General features: G+C 40.8%; 2 protein-coding genes across 3 annotated transcripts; one reads left to right on the forward strand and one right to left on the reverse strand.

Annotated features, from left to right (window-relative positions):
• Window positions 1–110: 110 nt before the first annotated feature.
• On the reverse strand, window positions 111–13,098 carry umad1 (UBAP1-MVB12-associated (UMA) domain containing 1). Of its 2 annotated transcripts, none has more exons than XM_041052641.1 (4): window positions 12,997–13,098; window positions 12,360–12,451; window positions 8,086–8,171; window positions 111–2,928 (listed from the first exon to the last, which is right to left on the reverse strand). In XM_041052641.1, the coding sequence occupies exons 2-4, from the start codon at window positions 12,442–12,444 to the stop codon at window positions 2,653–2,655; spliced, it is 447 nt and encodes a 148-aa protein (XP_040908575.1). In that variant the 5' UTR covers window positions 12,445–12,451; window positions 12,997–13,098; the 3' UTR covers window positions 111–2,652. The 2 variants fall into 2 exon arrangements, with proteins under 2 accessions (XP_040908575.1, XP_040908574.1); XM_041052640.1 differs by lacking the exon at window positions 12,997–13,098 and adding an exon at window positions 12,786–12,986.
• A 175-nt stretch (window positions 13,099–13,273) lies between these two features.
• On the forward strand, window positions 13,274–15,257 carry rpa3 (replication protein A3). The gene is made up of 4 exons (XM_041052639.1): window positions 13,274–13,431; window positions 13,536–13,610; window positions 14,727–14,835; window positions 14,929–15,257. Exons 1-4 carry the CDS (start codon window positions 13,333–13,335, stop codon window positions 15,009–15,011), a joined length of 366 nt encoding a protein of 121 aa, XP_040908573.1. The 5' UTR covers window positions 13,274–13,332; the 3' UTR covers window positions 15,012–15,257.
• The last annotated feature ends 713 nt before the right edge of the window (window positions 15,258–15,970 follow it).

Here is a 15,970-nt window from a genome sequence, read left to right on the forward strand (position 1 = left end):
AATGTTGTATTTGCTAATCAATCATCCCAATAAAGTAACAAAAAGATTTAATGTGATCATAACTGATGATAAAACATTTCTTTCACACACACAGACAGTCACAAGTTAAACAAAGTTCTTCATATTTATTTGTAAAGTAAGCTGGCATCCACAGTCACAACTAAAACACCAGCTTAGACAGATACTTCAAACTCAGGGAATAGGATGGTTCATGAAAAAAGGTTTTAGTAAGCGGGACAATATGGATAAGTGTCTGCGAGTACATGGACTGCATGTTAAAGGCACAGCAGGTTTGAAGAGACCAAATTTGATCATGTACAAGCAATAAGAGGCACAAATACAGTATTCCTGTATTCAGCTATGTAAATGCATTCCCTCCTCACAGCCAAAAAAAAAAATCTGTGCTTTATTAAAAAGCTCATATTCATCAAAATATCTCAAAGGAAAGTAGGACATCACCCTGGTAAAGACATCAGTCCAGGCAACTTATAATCTGTAAAAACATGAAACATGTTCAGAACATGATTCGAACAACAGCACTCCAAACAAGGACTACAGATGAATGAATGCTGAAGTGAAATCCCGTTAAATCTTTTACAGTGTTTCTCAGCAGCAAAGCACAAGAGATAACTACTAAGATTTATGCAAGCAGAATTAATGCTCAAATAAAAAGATGATATTGAAAGACTGACATGATAAACAGCACAAAAAAAAAACAAATCAAAGCTGGGCACTAACAAAGCCTGGGTAAAAAAAAACTGAGTGGCTGGATTTACCTGTAACAAGTGATAGCATGAGTCTTCACATTATGTGGAGTGCCACATCCCTACTAAGAATCAATAAATATAGTTCTTGTGCTACTCACAACATTCAATGTTTAATGTTTAACGGTATGGTAATACAGCGTGACCTCTCAGGAGCACACTGTGTGCAGTACATGCTGTCATGTCTTCAAACAACTTCTACAGAACAAAAAAAAAGTGCACAAGCTGTACACCGAGCAAAGTCAGACCTAATGTCACGTACAGCTGACTGCATTCTAAGACAGAAGAAAGCAAAGACTGATGGGAAACACAGACTGAATAAACAATACGGCTAATTAACGATGGCAGAAAAATATGCCGGATCAGAAGGAAGTGTTACAAGAAGTGATGCTGTTGCGTGTAATGTCAATTATATAAATGGCATATAATATTAAATAATGACATAAGAGCTGTAGAGCTGTAGTAAAAATATTCTCGCTACATGTTTTCATTTTATCCTCCAAACATATTTCTAATGTCACAGCTCCATAACTACATAAATTGATGATTCAAAAGACCTGGCATTGATTAGTTATTTCTATCCAGTGATTCTGTTGAAGACTTGGGTTGAACTCAGGAGGGTAGGCTTTTTTTTTTTTTCCTAGTCCCAGTACTAGGCTTTGAATAAAGTTATTGCTTCATCCCCCAGGTGCCACATCCTCGAATGAGCTTAAATGCAGCGGGGTTCAATACATCGCAGCTCAAGGACTATGGAACCATATGAAATAAAATATCAAACTTCCACTAATGGATCATTCTAATTTAATACAGGTCAGGTCTCCATTTTTGTAGTCTTGGTCACCATGAGTATCTGTGATAAAAACACTCTAATAAGTAAAGTAAATTAATTAAGTAAAGTAATTATGCTTTACTACCGTTAGCTTGCCAAGCTAACAAAATACATTGGCTACTACTCTTTTCTCTTCTCATGTTGGGCAAAGACACACATAGACAAGTGGCACCATTAGAAAGAGAAATCTGAATCTGAAAACAAACCAAACGCAAACCCCACCCAGGCCCAGAGCTTTTACCCAAACCCTGATACTTTGTCTGGACCTGTCAGGTTCAGGGTGGGGAGGATTCTGGAGAAAGCAAAGCAGATGATCAGACAGGTTGTAAACAAGGTTACCAGGTTAGACTTCATCTGGAGGAGAAAACCAAGGGGAATGGTAACATTACTACCCAGTACTGCCCATTATAAAACATCACCATTGTAAACCATCCATCCCAGTTTATCGACCAGCCTCTTTGCTCAGCTTTGACTTATCACACTTTCTACATTTGTGGTCAATGACCAGATTAACACCAACATTTCAGGTGTGTTTATTTCTGGTTTGACCCGGCTGACTTCTACTCAGCAGTGATCTTCCCAGATTTTAGCATATTTCTTGATGAGAGTAATGTGATCATCATAGAACGAAACCTAAGATGTGATAACCCATGATTATCCTGTTCACAGTTAGACAACATCATTGTAACACGCTGTACTTCCTGTGTTCACAATGAGAGCAACACAAGGAACGACTCAACCACACGTCCATTCAGTTGCTACAACATTCAGAACTTTTCATCATCCTCAGTTCTACATTGGGTGAAATGCTTCCGTGTTTCCTTTCCAATCTGATTTCATTTAAGTTCTATAAACTCTGCTTTGAAATGAGAAGAACAGGGCATTACAGAAAATCAACGCTTTGCTGTTCTACTTTTTCTATGTTTCATGTAATTTTAGTGGACTTTTGCTTGTTCAGTATGTTGTAAAGCTGGAAACTCTCAAATAATCAACAATCTGCCAAGTTCTCCACAGCGTGAACCCCCGTATGACAGTCCTGATGTTAAAAATTCAAACAATCTAGGCATTATGAAGCACAGAGTTCTCTAAGGTGAAGTCATACTGAAAATTAGCCAGGTTGTAGTTAATATCCCGAGACAGCAGCACATCGGGAATGAGGGAGAATTCGGCCTGCATGGTCAGGACGTGAGGAGCCAAAGTGAAGGGGACGTCCCCGAGGACATCCGGTAGAGTCGAGGCAGCTTCCGCTGCTGAGGGCCCCGCCACTGGCCCCCCGGCGGGTGAAGCTGTAGGGAGCTGTCTGTCGGTGGGTTGAGCTGGAGCTGTGTACGATGACTGTGAGGAAGAGGAGGCACAGATTTAATGTCAGTCTAGAGTGTTGACACAGTCAGTTCAGATATCACTTTTATACACCACAAACAGCAAGGGGAGGGCTTTAGGATAAGCCCGGCAGTATTTGTTAGGAAGGCTATTTTGAAAGGACAGAAAAGGACACAACGCAAAGGCTGGCAGATGTTAAACCCACTTCCAGTTAAACTCTTTTCAACAGAGAGAAAAATGTTTTTCCAAATATTTCATACTGTTCTTTAAAGATCTTCCTGGAACTGTTAAAGCACCAGCCACAGTTTGTTTTAATTTTTTGCAGCTGGGAGCAGAACCTTAATGGCCTTGTATTGTGTGGCAATAGCGTATGTCTAAGGAACACTTGAAACTCAAGGTTTTTTTTTTTTAAGAGTACATACGGACATGACTGACTATATTTCACATTGTCTGTAATTCAGTCAGAATTGGTATGTAGTGTGGATTTGGTGGCCCCTTGTGTAAAGTGTGCAGTGCGTCCGCTGCCCGCTGGCAGCGGGGTGGAATGGAGGATGCAGACTTCAGAAATGATGTATGCAAACTGATTGGAGGAAGTACAGAGCATGTAACTTCTCAGTTCTACCTGAACTTCCACAAGTTTCTATTAAAAATATACTATGTATGTTGCTATAAAGAACATAAAGCGCATTCATGCTTGCCAGTGGATGAACCCTTCCCATTTTGGTCACTCCATAAGGTTTTACTTTTCATTCCTTGGTCGGGTGCAGCTGTCAGTTTTGCACACCTTGTTGATCATGTGGCATAGTTTCCCTTCACTCACAGCGTCCACAGCCACCTGAGTGCCATGACATTAGCCAAATACAGTCATGGTCTTCAGAGGGAGAATCCTCTTTGATACACTGAGTCCTTTACCAAGTATTTGAAAATGTTGTAGATTTATTTTGTGTACAGTGCAGCACTAAGATGCACATTCCAACATGCTGTTCCTAATTATTGCAGTTTGCCTAAAACAAAGCTTTAATGCTGTCAAGTTCTGAAAGCACGTTGGTGAATTACAGCGACTGTGCTGTAATTCATTGTAATGGCTGTAATGGTGCACATCAAAGTGGTTTCTGATGGCTACAGACTGAATGTGAAGCACTGTTTGTGTCTATGAAGCTGACAGCCATGACACTGAGTGTTGACTATTGACCAATGGTTTTTTTTTATTAGCTGAAATGTCTGTTCACTAAACAGGCTGGGATAAAAGACAGTTAACGAGGTGTTATTTAGTCAGACAGTTGTTGTTTTATTATGTTACAGTCAACACAGCAAGCTGACCTGGTGACATTCGAAAAGAAAATATCTCAGGGCTTGGTCACAAGGAACCGAAATCAGATTATTTCAGTTGAACTGTTGCGATCAGCCGCTTTGCTCATGTCGGAAGAAACTCTGTGTTTTGCTTTCGCTAAGAGTTCCAGTGAATTCTGCCATGGCAATCTGTGCCAATTGCAAACTGTCTTAAAATGGCTGAGATTCGAGGGAACAAGGAGAACCAGAAAGTCCCCAGGTGGAGGACACTATCACATTACTTGAGACACACTGTCCGATTTTACAGAATCCTGCTCTGACAGATGAGAAGCAACGGAAAGACAGCTTTCCTCTTCTTATCATCATGAACAAACCTCGCTTTAAACAACTGCAGCACACAGCATGACCCCATAGTCACTACATCACCAAGTTTCCAGCACCACCCAATTCACGAGGACTCGTGAATGAATGTCATTGTGTCACTTCCTGGCGTGATAGGGCTGCGGTTGAAAGCTGGAGTTATATTTGATAGTAAGGGTTAACAGGAGTGTTACCGTAGGTAAAATATGAATCACCATTGTTTTTCCTGTAGAATTGAGATCACCGTTTTCTGTTAGGATTCCTGATCAATATATTTATCTCTTTATTATGATTATGTCTTGCAGTCAACATGATCATTACTGAAACATTAGATTTGTTTTCCAGTCTGCCCCCTCTTCCTGTGTACAGTTTGTCATGTGGAGTAACGCATTCCTGTCATTTACTGATACGAAATGCAATCATCCTTCTGTAATAATGACATAACACTAATGACGAGTGTGGAAACAGAGCCGGGTGATGGAAACCCAGTCCAGCAGTGCTCATTTCTCTCCACTGCTCAGACGCTCTCAGCCCCAGGAACTGAATGTTGGTGAAGTCAGCTGAAGTACAACCTCCGGGTCAACACATCGGCCTGAGGTGTAGACTCAGAGAAAGCTCTAAATCCAATACAGATTTATTATAACATAGGTTGTGACTTACACTTCATCAACAGAGTTCACTGCTAACGTGTACATGATCAGGGCATATTGTTCTTTAATTTTATTTCCCACAATTACCGTGTTTATATTCTTTCATTTACCTTGTGCCTGAAAAGATGGGAAAAATAGAGCTATGACTGTGCTGGACAGAGGGTTTGCAGTGGAAGGGGCTTTGCTTTAATTGTGTTTGCCTTTCTTAAACTAGACTTGTGTGTAGTATGGATGATGCCATGCTAGTGAACCTGTGAGGCTGTAAGTACAGGTGCTAACATGCAGACATGATGTTTGCATGTTGAGATATTTCAGTTTGTTCCATGGTCACGGACACACTGATCAATATTGCCATAGCTAGAAACATAGCATCAGTTGGCACGGGGGCTTAGTGGTCAGCATATATCTCCCAACCTGAAGATTGTTGGTTCAAAACCAAGCTGGGCAAATCTCTGTACATTTATTGCCTATGCATAGCATAGTACTGATCTTATTTTAAGTAATTTGATCTTGTTTGTAGGATTCTGACGGCTGGACATTTGGACTTATTTTAGAAAATTTAGAAATTTACTTGTTTCAAGCGAAAGAAAACTTATTGATGGTCCAATTAATTTATATTTATCTATTATTTTACTATTGACAGTGTTTACTCAGTTTAATGTACAGTGGTTATCCTGTGGCTTCTCATTTGTTGAGGCACTGTGACAGAGTGGTATTAGAGGTTTATCTGTTTAACGCTGATTAAAATCAGTTTGACTATCTTGAGAACAAAGACAGCAGCCTTCACTTTGCTAACATCCTACGGAAGGAAGCTGCCAGGTCATAGTCCCCACCTATATTCTTGCCAGCTGTGCTCCTACAACCCTTCAGCATGTGGTGAATGGTGACACAAACATGCCTTCAAACACACAGCTGCAGTGGCTGTGGGATGATGCCACACTTCAACAATATCTGCAAGAAAACCTCGAGAATCACAGCTACGTTTTTCGTTGGAGCTCGCTGGTGGGAAGGGACAGTTGTTCTCACTCGTTCTGAAGAGTGAAATGTTCTTTAGCAGGAGGCTTTTCATTCACACTGGGGTTGATTGATGAGTTCATGTGATGTGGGCGAGGTTTACACATGCTTTTCACATCCTGCCTTAACCAGTACAAGTAATGGGTTCAGAGCAGAGCAGGCCTGGATACGAAATTCATCCAGAGTAGCAGATCTGAGACTTTGTTTTGTGCTTTAGCTTGTAATTAAAGGCAAATGTGAGACTAAATGCAGAAAAGATGCTGTTACAGGAAATGCTGATTCCTCTGCAATTAGGACACAGAGGTTTCCTTTGGGACAGGAGTACAGGGAGGGAGTAGCAACGGGGTCCTAACAAGGTCGTGTTTTCTGTTGTGATCTCCAGTAGAGTTCCTATAAAACAAAGAACAAAACAAAGATCGTCCACCATGGGAACCACTGTGACTGTGGTAGTAAGGACACAGCTGCCGTTATCACCCTCTGGCAAAAAAAATTCTGAAGTGAAATAAGAAAATAAAACACTTTGCTGGAAAATGACTTCAGTAAGGTAGTGAGCCTTTATAGCACTAGTCAAAGGTACCTTGTGGAGTGTTTTGACCACCGGTGGTGTCGTGGTACAACAATTTGGTCTTTATTTCTATGAAGTTGTGCATTAGTGTGTGCATGAGGTAGCAAACGCACAACATTTCTGCAGACTGCAGTTGTAACTATCTCTATCCAGACGAAAACAGGGGTTTTCTCCCCCAAAAACTGAGCTTTTTCCAAATTGGCCTCCGGAGCATATCAATCTTAAATTGCTGGCTTGGTGTTTCAGTGTCTGCAGGGTAAACACAGATTCTCTGAAACAAGAGTGTAAAGCCAGCCTGCTGATGTCATGGCGAAGTTAAGAGGACAACCTTTTTGTCGCCTCTAACTTTCTCTGTGACCGTTCATTTTAAATGTCAGAACAGCCAAATACACAGCAGAGCTGTTGCCATTTTTCAGCAAACCCTCACTTATCAGCACAGTCTGACTTTCTGAAAATGGAGGAAGTCAAAAGGGTTTCTGCTAATAAGGAAACAGCCTAACACCAGCATATAGGTCTATTTGGAAACCAATGTGATGACAGGAAGCCTCAAAGCCATAAAGCTCATCAACAGGCTGTTTCAAAGTCAGCTGCAAGTAGGTACTGGTATTCTCTTTTGGGTACTGTGGTTTTCTTTTTTTTGTTTTTTTTTTTAATCAGACTGCATTATTTTGGAGCTGAGAAAAAATTGAAACAAATATTCAAGTAGCACAAAAATCCCTGAACATAAATAAGTGTGTGCAAATGGCTTTTGCCTAGCTTAGATCAGTAAGGCTGAGGAGTGTGGTGCGTGTGTGTGCGTTGCATGTGTAGTCTTCAGAGTGAGGTTACAACGTTGTTGCATCTCAGTGCTTCCTGTTGCACCGTGTGATTAAAACTGGAGAGATGAGCCGCTCACTAATTGTGGGGAATGCGGCAGCTCCGAGATGCCATATGGACCAAACGTGTGCACACAAATACACACACACACCAACGTCCGCAAAAATGTGCTTAATTAGAAACCAAGCAATTAACACTGAAGTATTAAGGCTCATAAAGTAAATGTAAGAACAGACAGAAGGAAGGCAGAGGTCTTTGGATGTTTCTGCCTCGGCTCAGTGGCCTGTGGTGGTGAATGGTAGATGCACCTCAACGTCACAGCAGTTGGAGACTGTTCTGTATGAACCATGCAGGACAGGGCCAGCTGGGAAGCTACTGCTCTCGAAGGTGAATCACTTAGCACAGGAACAGTACGTTTTCTCCTTTAAATGCTCTCATCGTGAACTAGAAACCTTGAGTGTGCATCAACGAGCTCACCTTAGCTGGCTGCACTATGACGTTTGTGGATGGGTATGTGATGTTCATGGTCTGTATCTTCTTCCTCTGCTCTTCAACCGTCTCTCCTGCAGAGCAAAGACAGCAGGTGTGAGGCAATTTGCGAAAAATACAAAATGGCGGTTCCAACTGCCCAGGAGATACAGAGGTAACATAACAAGATTCATTTGAACCGGACCAGCCGGTTTATACCAAAGAACGGAAAAGAGATAAGACGATGCGAAATGTTGGTACATCCAGGATTTTTTTTTTCTTTCATTTCCTGCTGATAAGTGTCCATATCAGACGCCAGACATTTATGTAGGCGTATATGGACAGCCCATGTGTCCCTGGCACAGGATGTTCTTTGCTACAGCCCCATGACATTTTTGAATCGACAACTACGTTTGATGACACTTTTACCCAAACTGCATTGCGCCAACGCTGACAGATTCATCCAGCACATTGGCAACATTAACACATGCATTAGATTTACTAGTTGAAAGACTCTAAGTCTGAATTAAGATCAGGACACACACTGCTAAACCAAAGGGGACATCCAGAAGCCTCCCAGTGGAACTGCCTTCTCATGGCTGCTTCAAGGAGGATAATGCTCCATGTCACAAAGCTAAAGTCGTCTCAAACTGGTTTCAGTGGCCTCCCCCACTCTCCAGACCTGAATCCAGTAGAACCCCTTTGGGATGTGGTAGAACAGGAGACTGGCAGCTTGAATGATGTGATGGAGCAGAATCTCAGAGGAAGGTTTCCAACATGTTGTGGAATCAGTGAGAGCAAAGGGAGGAACTACCCAGTGGTGTTCCTAATAAACTGACTGGTGACTATACGTTATCAACACCACAGTTACTATTGACTGAATTTACTGTTCATAACAACATTGTAAAAAATAGGCTACAAATGTGCCAGAGCATAAAAATAACCCCCTCTTCACTGTCATGTATTATTAGTCCATGTCCCTGCCTATTTTAAGGTTATGCTGGGGCCTGGCAGGAGGCTGCTGTCACTGAGCCAGTTAATTACATCTCCCTCATCAAGCAGCTGAAACACTGAGAGAGTAGAGGCGCTGATGGGAGGAGAAAGTGAGGAGGTACTGCTGTTATCCTGCTCTTCCTGTCCAGGCCTGAACTGACTTTGTCCACAGAATGAAATCATTCGCGCTGATGTCACCGTCTCTGATCTCAGCGCTGAGTGTGTCTCCACAGCAGCTTCCCCACGGAAAGAACGGTGCTTTCCTCTGGGACTCACCGAGGCCCAGGGCCTACTTTGTGTTCTTTTATCATCATATCCACAACCATCTGATCCAACATCCGCTTAGATGATGGTTCTCACCAGCTGTCTGACATGTTTCTTTCAACATGAAACGTTAAAGGTGACTTTTAGGTTAACAGACGTTTGGAGATGTTCACATCCCTTTTTACTTAAAAGTATATGAGTAAAAAGAACTATTTCCACTAGGTTCATGTCATGTGGGTGTAAACATTTTCAAACTGAACTTAAGAATCAGCACTTAAGTAACTTCATCATCTTTCTTTTGTTATTTCAAATCCAATGTGCTTGAGTACAAAGACAAGACACATGTTTCCTCACACTGCAGGGCCACATTTTCAAGAATTGGCCTGTCTTAAAATAGTAGTTGGGGCCCATGAACTTCCTAATGTTAAATGGTGACAAATCCAGATATTAATCACTGTTCCTTGTTCTAGTGTTAGAACAGTTTCACACTCATCAGGTTATCCAGCCGTGTAATGCCAGTTTGCAAGTATAAAATTTGATGTTGAACCACGTCTTTGTTTTAACACTCACACAACTGGTTCAGTCACGCTTTGTCCTGCTCACAAATATCAGAGCCACCCTCTCCGCTTCACCATGCCAAGCAAGTCATCAATACCTCTGTAACTTCCTGGAGTGCTATGACTCACATTTCTCTGGCTTATCTCAGCCATGAATTAATCCACTCCAGCTTGTTCAAAACTCTGCCACCAGCCTTCTAACAATTCCCTTAGAGCTGATTTTAAAATGACTGAATTCAGCTGTAAGCTAGAGCATGGAAAAGACTCAGAGCCTGAATATTTGAAACCATACGACCCTTCACAATTCTGCGATCAGCAGCAGCAGCAGCTTTCTACTTATCTGTCAAACTAAACTAAAACTTGCATGTGTGGCCCCTAAAACCATAGACTGTATAAACTCTGGAACATCATACAATATCATCCATATCATGTCAGACTAGGAGATTCTGTTAATATCTCTACGTATTTTTAAAAGACTCATTTGTTTAGTTAGACCTGTTTGTTTCAATCTGTTTTTATTGCAACCTATTTTGTATTTATACTACATTCTTGTCTGTTACCCCCTTATTTTAATGTTTTTCAATGTATTACTGTTTAATTACTAGTTTTAATTCACAATATAAAATATTTATAAAACAAACAAATCATCAGATTATTGTACCAAAAACCATGAGAGAGCTGACGTGTGTGTTATAAACCGTCAGCATCCATAAATACTTTTACGCGTGACCCGCTTTGTTGCCGAGTGACGAGGGTTGATACTGAAGGTTCTTCTTTTTTCTTTATTCAAACAAGAGTGTTTTCTGCTTGAACATCCAAACACAGATGGAAGACGAGAGACATCACCGTGGCAGAACCGACCAACGGCCGCGCCCTGCTCGGACTGTCCACAGCCTCAGCTGGGTCTGGCCTGTTTGACACAGTGAAGAGCCATGCACCTGTTACTCAGTCCTGCAAGCTACCATCCGCTCAGCTTTGGACATCTGTTCTGTTCAGGTGAAAACTACCACGGGCTGCACGAGTTAAAAAGAAAAAGTTTTGCATTTAAGGACATATAATCCTGCATTTGAAGTCTCCCTCCAGCTCTCACAAAACCTCAGGTGAGTGTATACTGATAGAACTGTGGGACGCCTCGTCATCACTAACATGTTTGATTTTACATTAATCATTCACCAGCACTCTGCTGCCCATCTTTTATGAGAGAGCGTGACTAGATGGGAAGCAGGGAGTTTACAGTGAGTGTCTGTGAGCTCAGTTGGTTGCCTCAGACTGAAAGAGAAAGCCTGGCTCTGACACTTGCTCTCCTCTGCCAAAAATAACATGCAGCTCCTGACCATCTGTGTCAGCTCCGCCAGCTCTTCCAATTAAAGCCACGAGAAGGATTAACAGCAAATAATGCCGCACTTCTCTGGGAGATTAAGTAAAATTAGGTTTTATTTAGGATTAACCTTGATCCGTGTTGATTTTTTTGTGGTTTTAGGTGAAAAGAGATAGCTTAGACATACAAAAGAAAGAGAATGTAGATTGTCAGTAAAGGTTTTCATCAAACAACGGCTGCTACTGAGCAAATATTAAAATGAAACTCCTTATGTAGATATTCTTTATCAGTGTCATGCACTAGCAGAATACAGCCTAACTGTAATGTCTGCTGCCTTAACTCATGTGTTAAGGTCATTAGCTGATTTAAACACAACATCAATGTGATAAACAAGAATTTTAGGTCTTCTTACGAGCTTTTTCTGAGTTTTTCTATTGTACCTCATGGCATTCCTCGTTGGATGGAGTCGCACAGTTGCTATGGAGATATATCAGACAGCATCATGTGACCAAAGTATGGAACGTAGGTTGTGTAATAACAGTTGGTCAATTGCGGGGGTACTATTGAGATCACCACACACTGATGTGGAGAAGTTGCCATACAAGGTCACACAATATGAGGCAATTGCGAAACCTGTGATATTTCAGATTTTGACACACAGCAAAGATCTGAGGATGATCATGAGACAAAGAGTGCAACAAAATAGCCACCCTAACCTTCCTGTTCCATTCTTTCTTTTTGTATATTCGCCTTCACAGTTACGGCCCATCTTTTAAAATCCAGCACCTCAATAAGCTAAAAGCACGGTGGATAGTGACTAGCAGTGTAATGCCAGTTGCTTTTATTTTTATTTATTTATTTTTTGTTTGTGAAGTTTTTCTGACTCTTAAGTGTAAACCAGTTGCATTGTTCACCTTTTCCAAGTTACTGGGTTCAGACTAGATAATCAACCAACCTGATAAGACAGTACATACTACATGACACAACAAACCATTCAAAATTCTGCCAGTTTAACAGTATCCTGCTTATAGGGAATAGGAGATGAAATATGTAATATGATATATATTCTACACTTCACTACACTTTAAAAATGATTATCCCCACTCTCTACCACTGTTTATGTGCCCTAACAATGAGCATACTGTTCTCACCAATCACAACAAAGCCTCCATCTATTTCCTTGTCGGATGATGTTGACTTCTTTGAGTCTTTTCGCAGTCCAAAGAAATTGAACATGATTATCCTGTCAAAAGAAGAAACAGAAACAGGTCAGACCAGCAGTCATCACATCCTGTGAGCTTCATTTCAACACGTTCAACACGTTTCAACAGTTTCAATTTAACTGTTATAAGCCACGAAGACATAAATCATCATAATCTGGCTTAAATATGAATTCACTAACAGGTTACTTTCCCATTCACGTTTCTGAATTCACTGTTCACTCTCAATGTTACACATCCCAGAGATGTTTTTTTTTCCTGTTCTGTTAATGTGACACAACAAAATGCCTTCAGTCTTCTTATAAACGGTCAAAACGAACGCTATGCCCTTAGAAAGTGAAGAAGAGACGGTCTTACTGTCGCTGTGGTTTGTCATAAAGTTCAGAACAGTTTCAGTTTCAATTAGTTTGTTTCCATCCGGTTAGTTTCAGCTCAGTAATGTATGGCTCCGCTGATGCTTAGTTTCGCCGACCTCTTGTAAACCACTGAATATGGCCTAATTAATCTTCTCAACGTCTCCGACGTAATATCATCTTTGTTGTTTTGTTATAATGTTGACGTTACTGACCTCAATATCTTCCGTGTCCGTGTAGAAACTATAAATGCCACCTTCGGTTCTGCTGCAATCACTGTTGTCAGCAAAATAATGTGTCGGAACTATACGTTGACGTTTCTGGGGAATAAAATGTTAGAGCACAGCGGAGACGTCACAGTAAAAGTTGAGTGCGTTTGGTTTTATGTCCTGGGTTTGCCGTACTTACAAAGCAGCGCGGGTTTCAACGTAATTTTAGATACTCCACCCGCTTGGGCTATCACGTGGTACAAACGTATGCAACGAATTATTTCCCGCGCTATTCTGCGTTTCTCCCCCAGTTCAGTAACGCCACAGCCTCAAAGCTCTAAGATGGCAGGTATACTGGATGTTCCCAAATCAAGGATAAACTGCTCTATGCTGTCGCAGCACATTAGCAGGCCGGTCTGCTTCGTTGGGCGCGTTGAAAAGGTTAGTGTTATTTGCGGCTAGCTTGAATTAAAATGGGAGTTTAGCGGTTGTTAGCACCAGTGTGATTGCTAGTAACAGAGAGTGTTGGTTTTCTGTGTTGTCAGGTTCATCCAACAGGAAAAACCTTCACCGTCTCGGATGGAGAAGGAAAGGTCGCAACAGTCGAGCTTAACGATCCCGTGAGTACATTTTAAGACCTAACGTTTCTTTAACCTGTTAATACAAATGTAGGCAACTAGTGGAGTGTAGTCGTTTGTCTTTAGGTATTTGTTGTGCACCGTCGTTGACGTTACACATGATTCGTTATTTTGCTAATCAGCCGCACAGTGTGCTAGCTGGCTCGTAAGCTAGCAGGTAACACTGGTGTGCCGGTTCATCCTGTTGACACTGGGTTGTTAACAAGTTTAAAGAATAACTTTTCTAAACACTAAGGAATGTGAACTGAGTTGTAATGACGAGTAACCCTTATATTTGTCTCTCGTGTATTACCATTGCATTTCAAGTCTCAAAACTAGATACCAGTTTCTTTTCTTTTCTTTTAACCATTTTCCAAGGTGCGACTCTTTTTTCCTAGTCCAAATAAAAATGATGGTAGTCGGGCTTGGCATGTCTGTGTTGATGTTGCATTGTATGAAAGATCCAATAAAAGCACAATTTAATAAAGCAACAGTGATAAAAAACACCTTGCATCAGTAATGAGCTCTTCCTTTGTGTAATAAGTCAGGTGATTTTATTTTATAACAATAAAAAAAATTAAGGTTTAAGGTGACTGATCAGTCACAGGCCTATGACAGGCCACAGCTGCTCCCGTACAGTCAGGCACATTGTCCACTTTGTCTTCATCCTCAAGTGGTGTGTTATTGGAGAATGAGATTCATTAACTAATTACTTGTATTCCACTGTTACTTGATATCAGATGGAAATGTTTTTACACTGATAGTGATGTATACTCGTAAGACATGATCATATTTTATTATTCCTCTCTCATATTATTCCATTAACGCCCATCACAGTTTAGCTAAAATCTTTCCAAAGCATCAGACTGAGAGGAACTCAAACTCCAACGCAATGTGTATCATCTGTCTATGTATAGTTTAGTGTTAAACTGAGGAAAATTAAAATAAAACTCCAAAAAATTTTATTAAATACAGATTTAATAAACAAAACATTTGTACCTAAAATTTGATGCATTGTTAGAGATGAGTCTGATTTACGGTTAAAACTGCTTTCAGTGAACAAGATGGGGGTTTTTAAATCCAGTCATTTGTTTGAGGTTGTTTTTTTTTTCCACACAGCTTGAGGAGGAGCTGAGCGGCATTGTGGAGGTGATCGGTATGGTTTCCAACAAAGGAGGAATAATAGCCACAACATACAACCTGCTACGGGAGGACAAAGGCCTTTTTGGTAGGTCTTGTTCTTACCCGATAAAGTGGCTGTAGTACAGCAGCCTTCATCGGTCGTGTCTTACAGTCCAATCTGTCTCTGTTTGTCCCACAGATTTGGAGCTCTATAATGAAGCCCTGAAGGTCATCCATGATTTCCCCCAGCACTACCCTTTTGAAGTGGCATCAAGTGGATAAGCACTCACATGAAAGAACTGTTCACTCAAGTTTCTGGTTTTTGGGCCTAATTTCTGTTATAAGAATAGATTTGCACCAATCTGTAATATTAAGTAAGTTTTTGCAATAAAATTAAAACACTTAAAGAATAAATTTGGCAAACCTTTTGCTTTCTTTTCCCTAAAATGTTCAACAAAAATTCATTTTTCTTCCTCAAAGTGACCATTATTGTGTCTTTGAGAAGGCAGAAATAAAACCCAAACACTACTAATGTTTCTATTTCATCATCTGAGTTCACTGGAGGTGGTAAATGTGTTACGTTGAATTGTAAGATGTTTTGGGTGTTTTGTTCCACCAGACATTAACTGAAGATGACTCCATTTAAAAAATGTATAATATAATGTAGGTTTTTGTTCTGACTTTAGGTTTAGTTAAAAGGTCGCAACTAGAACTCTGACAATGTTCTTCAGATGATAAAAAGTAGTCTTAAATACATATTTAATATGAGGTGCCAGTTTGCTGTTCCACACTCAGCTTCTCTCTCCACTTTAGTACCAATAACTACTACTACTGTGGAGTGGTTTGCGTCAGTGTGGGAAGCTGGATGGTTCTTATGCTGTGTAATACAGGCAGCAGAGTTTATGCTTCCTACTGTGAACATGAGCCGTATTGACCAGCAGGGGGCAGTATGACCAAAGATTCTGTCCTCAAACCAGTAGACCCACAGACTCACACTCATGCCCTCAAGTGCATTAAACTCAAGTTTCTATATTGACCAACAACTTGCTGGTGTCCCTTATCAAGGCAAAGTAGATTTTACCCACTGGGAGCAATAAATGATGGCATTAATATTACATTTTGGAAGCGCAGTTTATAGGAAACCGGTCTGAATGCTCGTCTGTCGTAAATATTTGGACTGGAAAGCTGTTGTCATGTGCAAAGGCCTGTACTGCTAAGAACACGTTCACAGTTTGGAACAA

The sequence above is a fragment of the Toxotes jaculatrix genome, chromosome 13, assembly GCF_017976425.1.
Source record: "Toxotes jaculatrix isolate fToxJac2 chromosome 13, fToxJac2.pri, whole genome shotgun sequence".
In the NCBI taxonomy this organism is placed as follows: Eukaryota; Metazoa; Chordata; class Actinopteri; family Toxotidae; genus Toxotes; species Toxotes jaculatrix.

What these genes read in the sequence shown, in the direction of transcription:
- umad1 (XM_041052641.1), bottom strand. Translation starts at nt 12,444, where the DNA reads ATGTTCAATTTCTTTGGACTGCGAAAAGACTCAAAGAAGTCAACATCA. An exon ending in TGGAGGCTTTGTTGTGATTG is followed by an intron (nt 8,172 to 12,359) that starts GTGAGAACAGTA and finishes TTTGCTCTGCAG; the next exon opens with GAGAGACGGTTGAAGAGCAG. An exon ending in TCATAGTGCAGCCAGCTAAG is followed by an intron (nt 2,929 to 8,085) that starts GTGAGCTCGTTG and finishes TCTTCCTCACAG; the next exon opens with TCATCGTACACAGCTCCAGC.
- rpa3 (XM_041052639.1), top strand. Translation starts at nt 13,333, where the DNA reads ATGGCAGGTATACTGGATGTTCCCAAATCAAGGATAAACTGCTCTATG. An exon ending in CAGTCGAGCTTAACGATCCC is followed by an intron (nt 13,611 to 14,726) that starts GTGAGTACATTT and finishes TTTTCCACACAG; the next exon opens with CTTGAGGAGGAGCTGAGCGG. An exon ending in GGAGGACAAAGGCCTTTTTG is followed by an intron (nt 14,836 to 14,928) that starts GTAGGTCTTGTT and finishes TTTGTCCCACAG; the next exon opens with ATTTGGAGCTCTATAATGAA.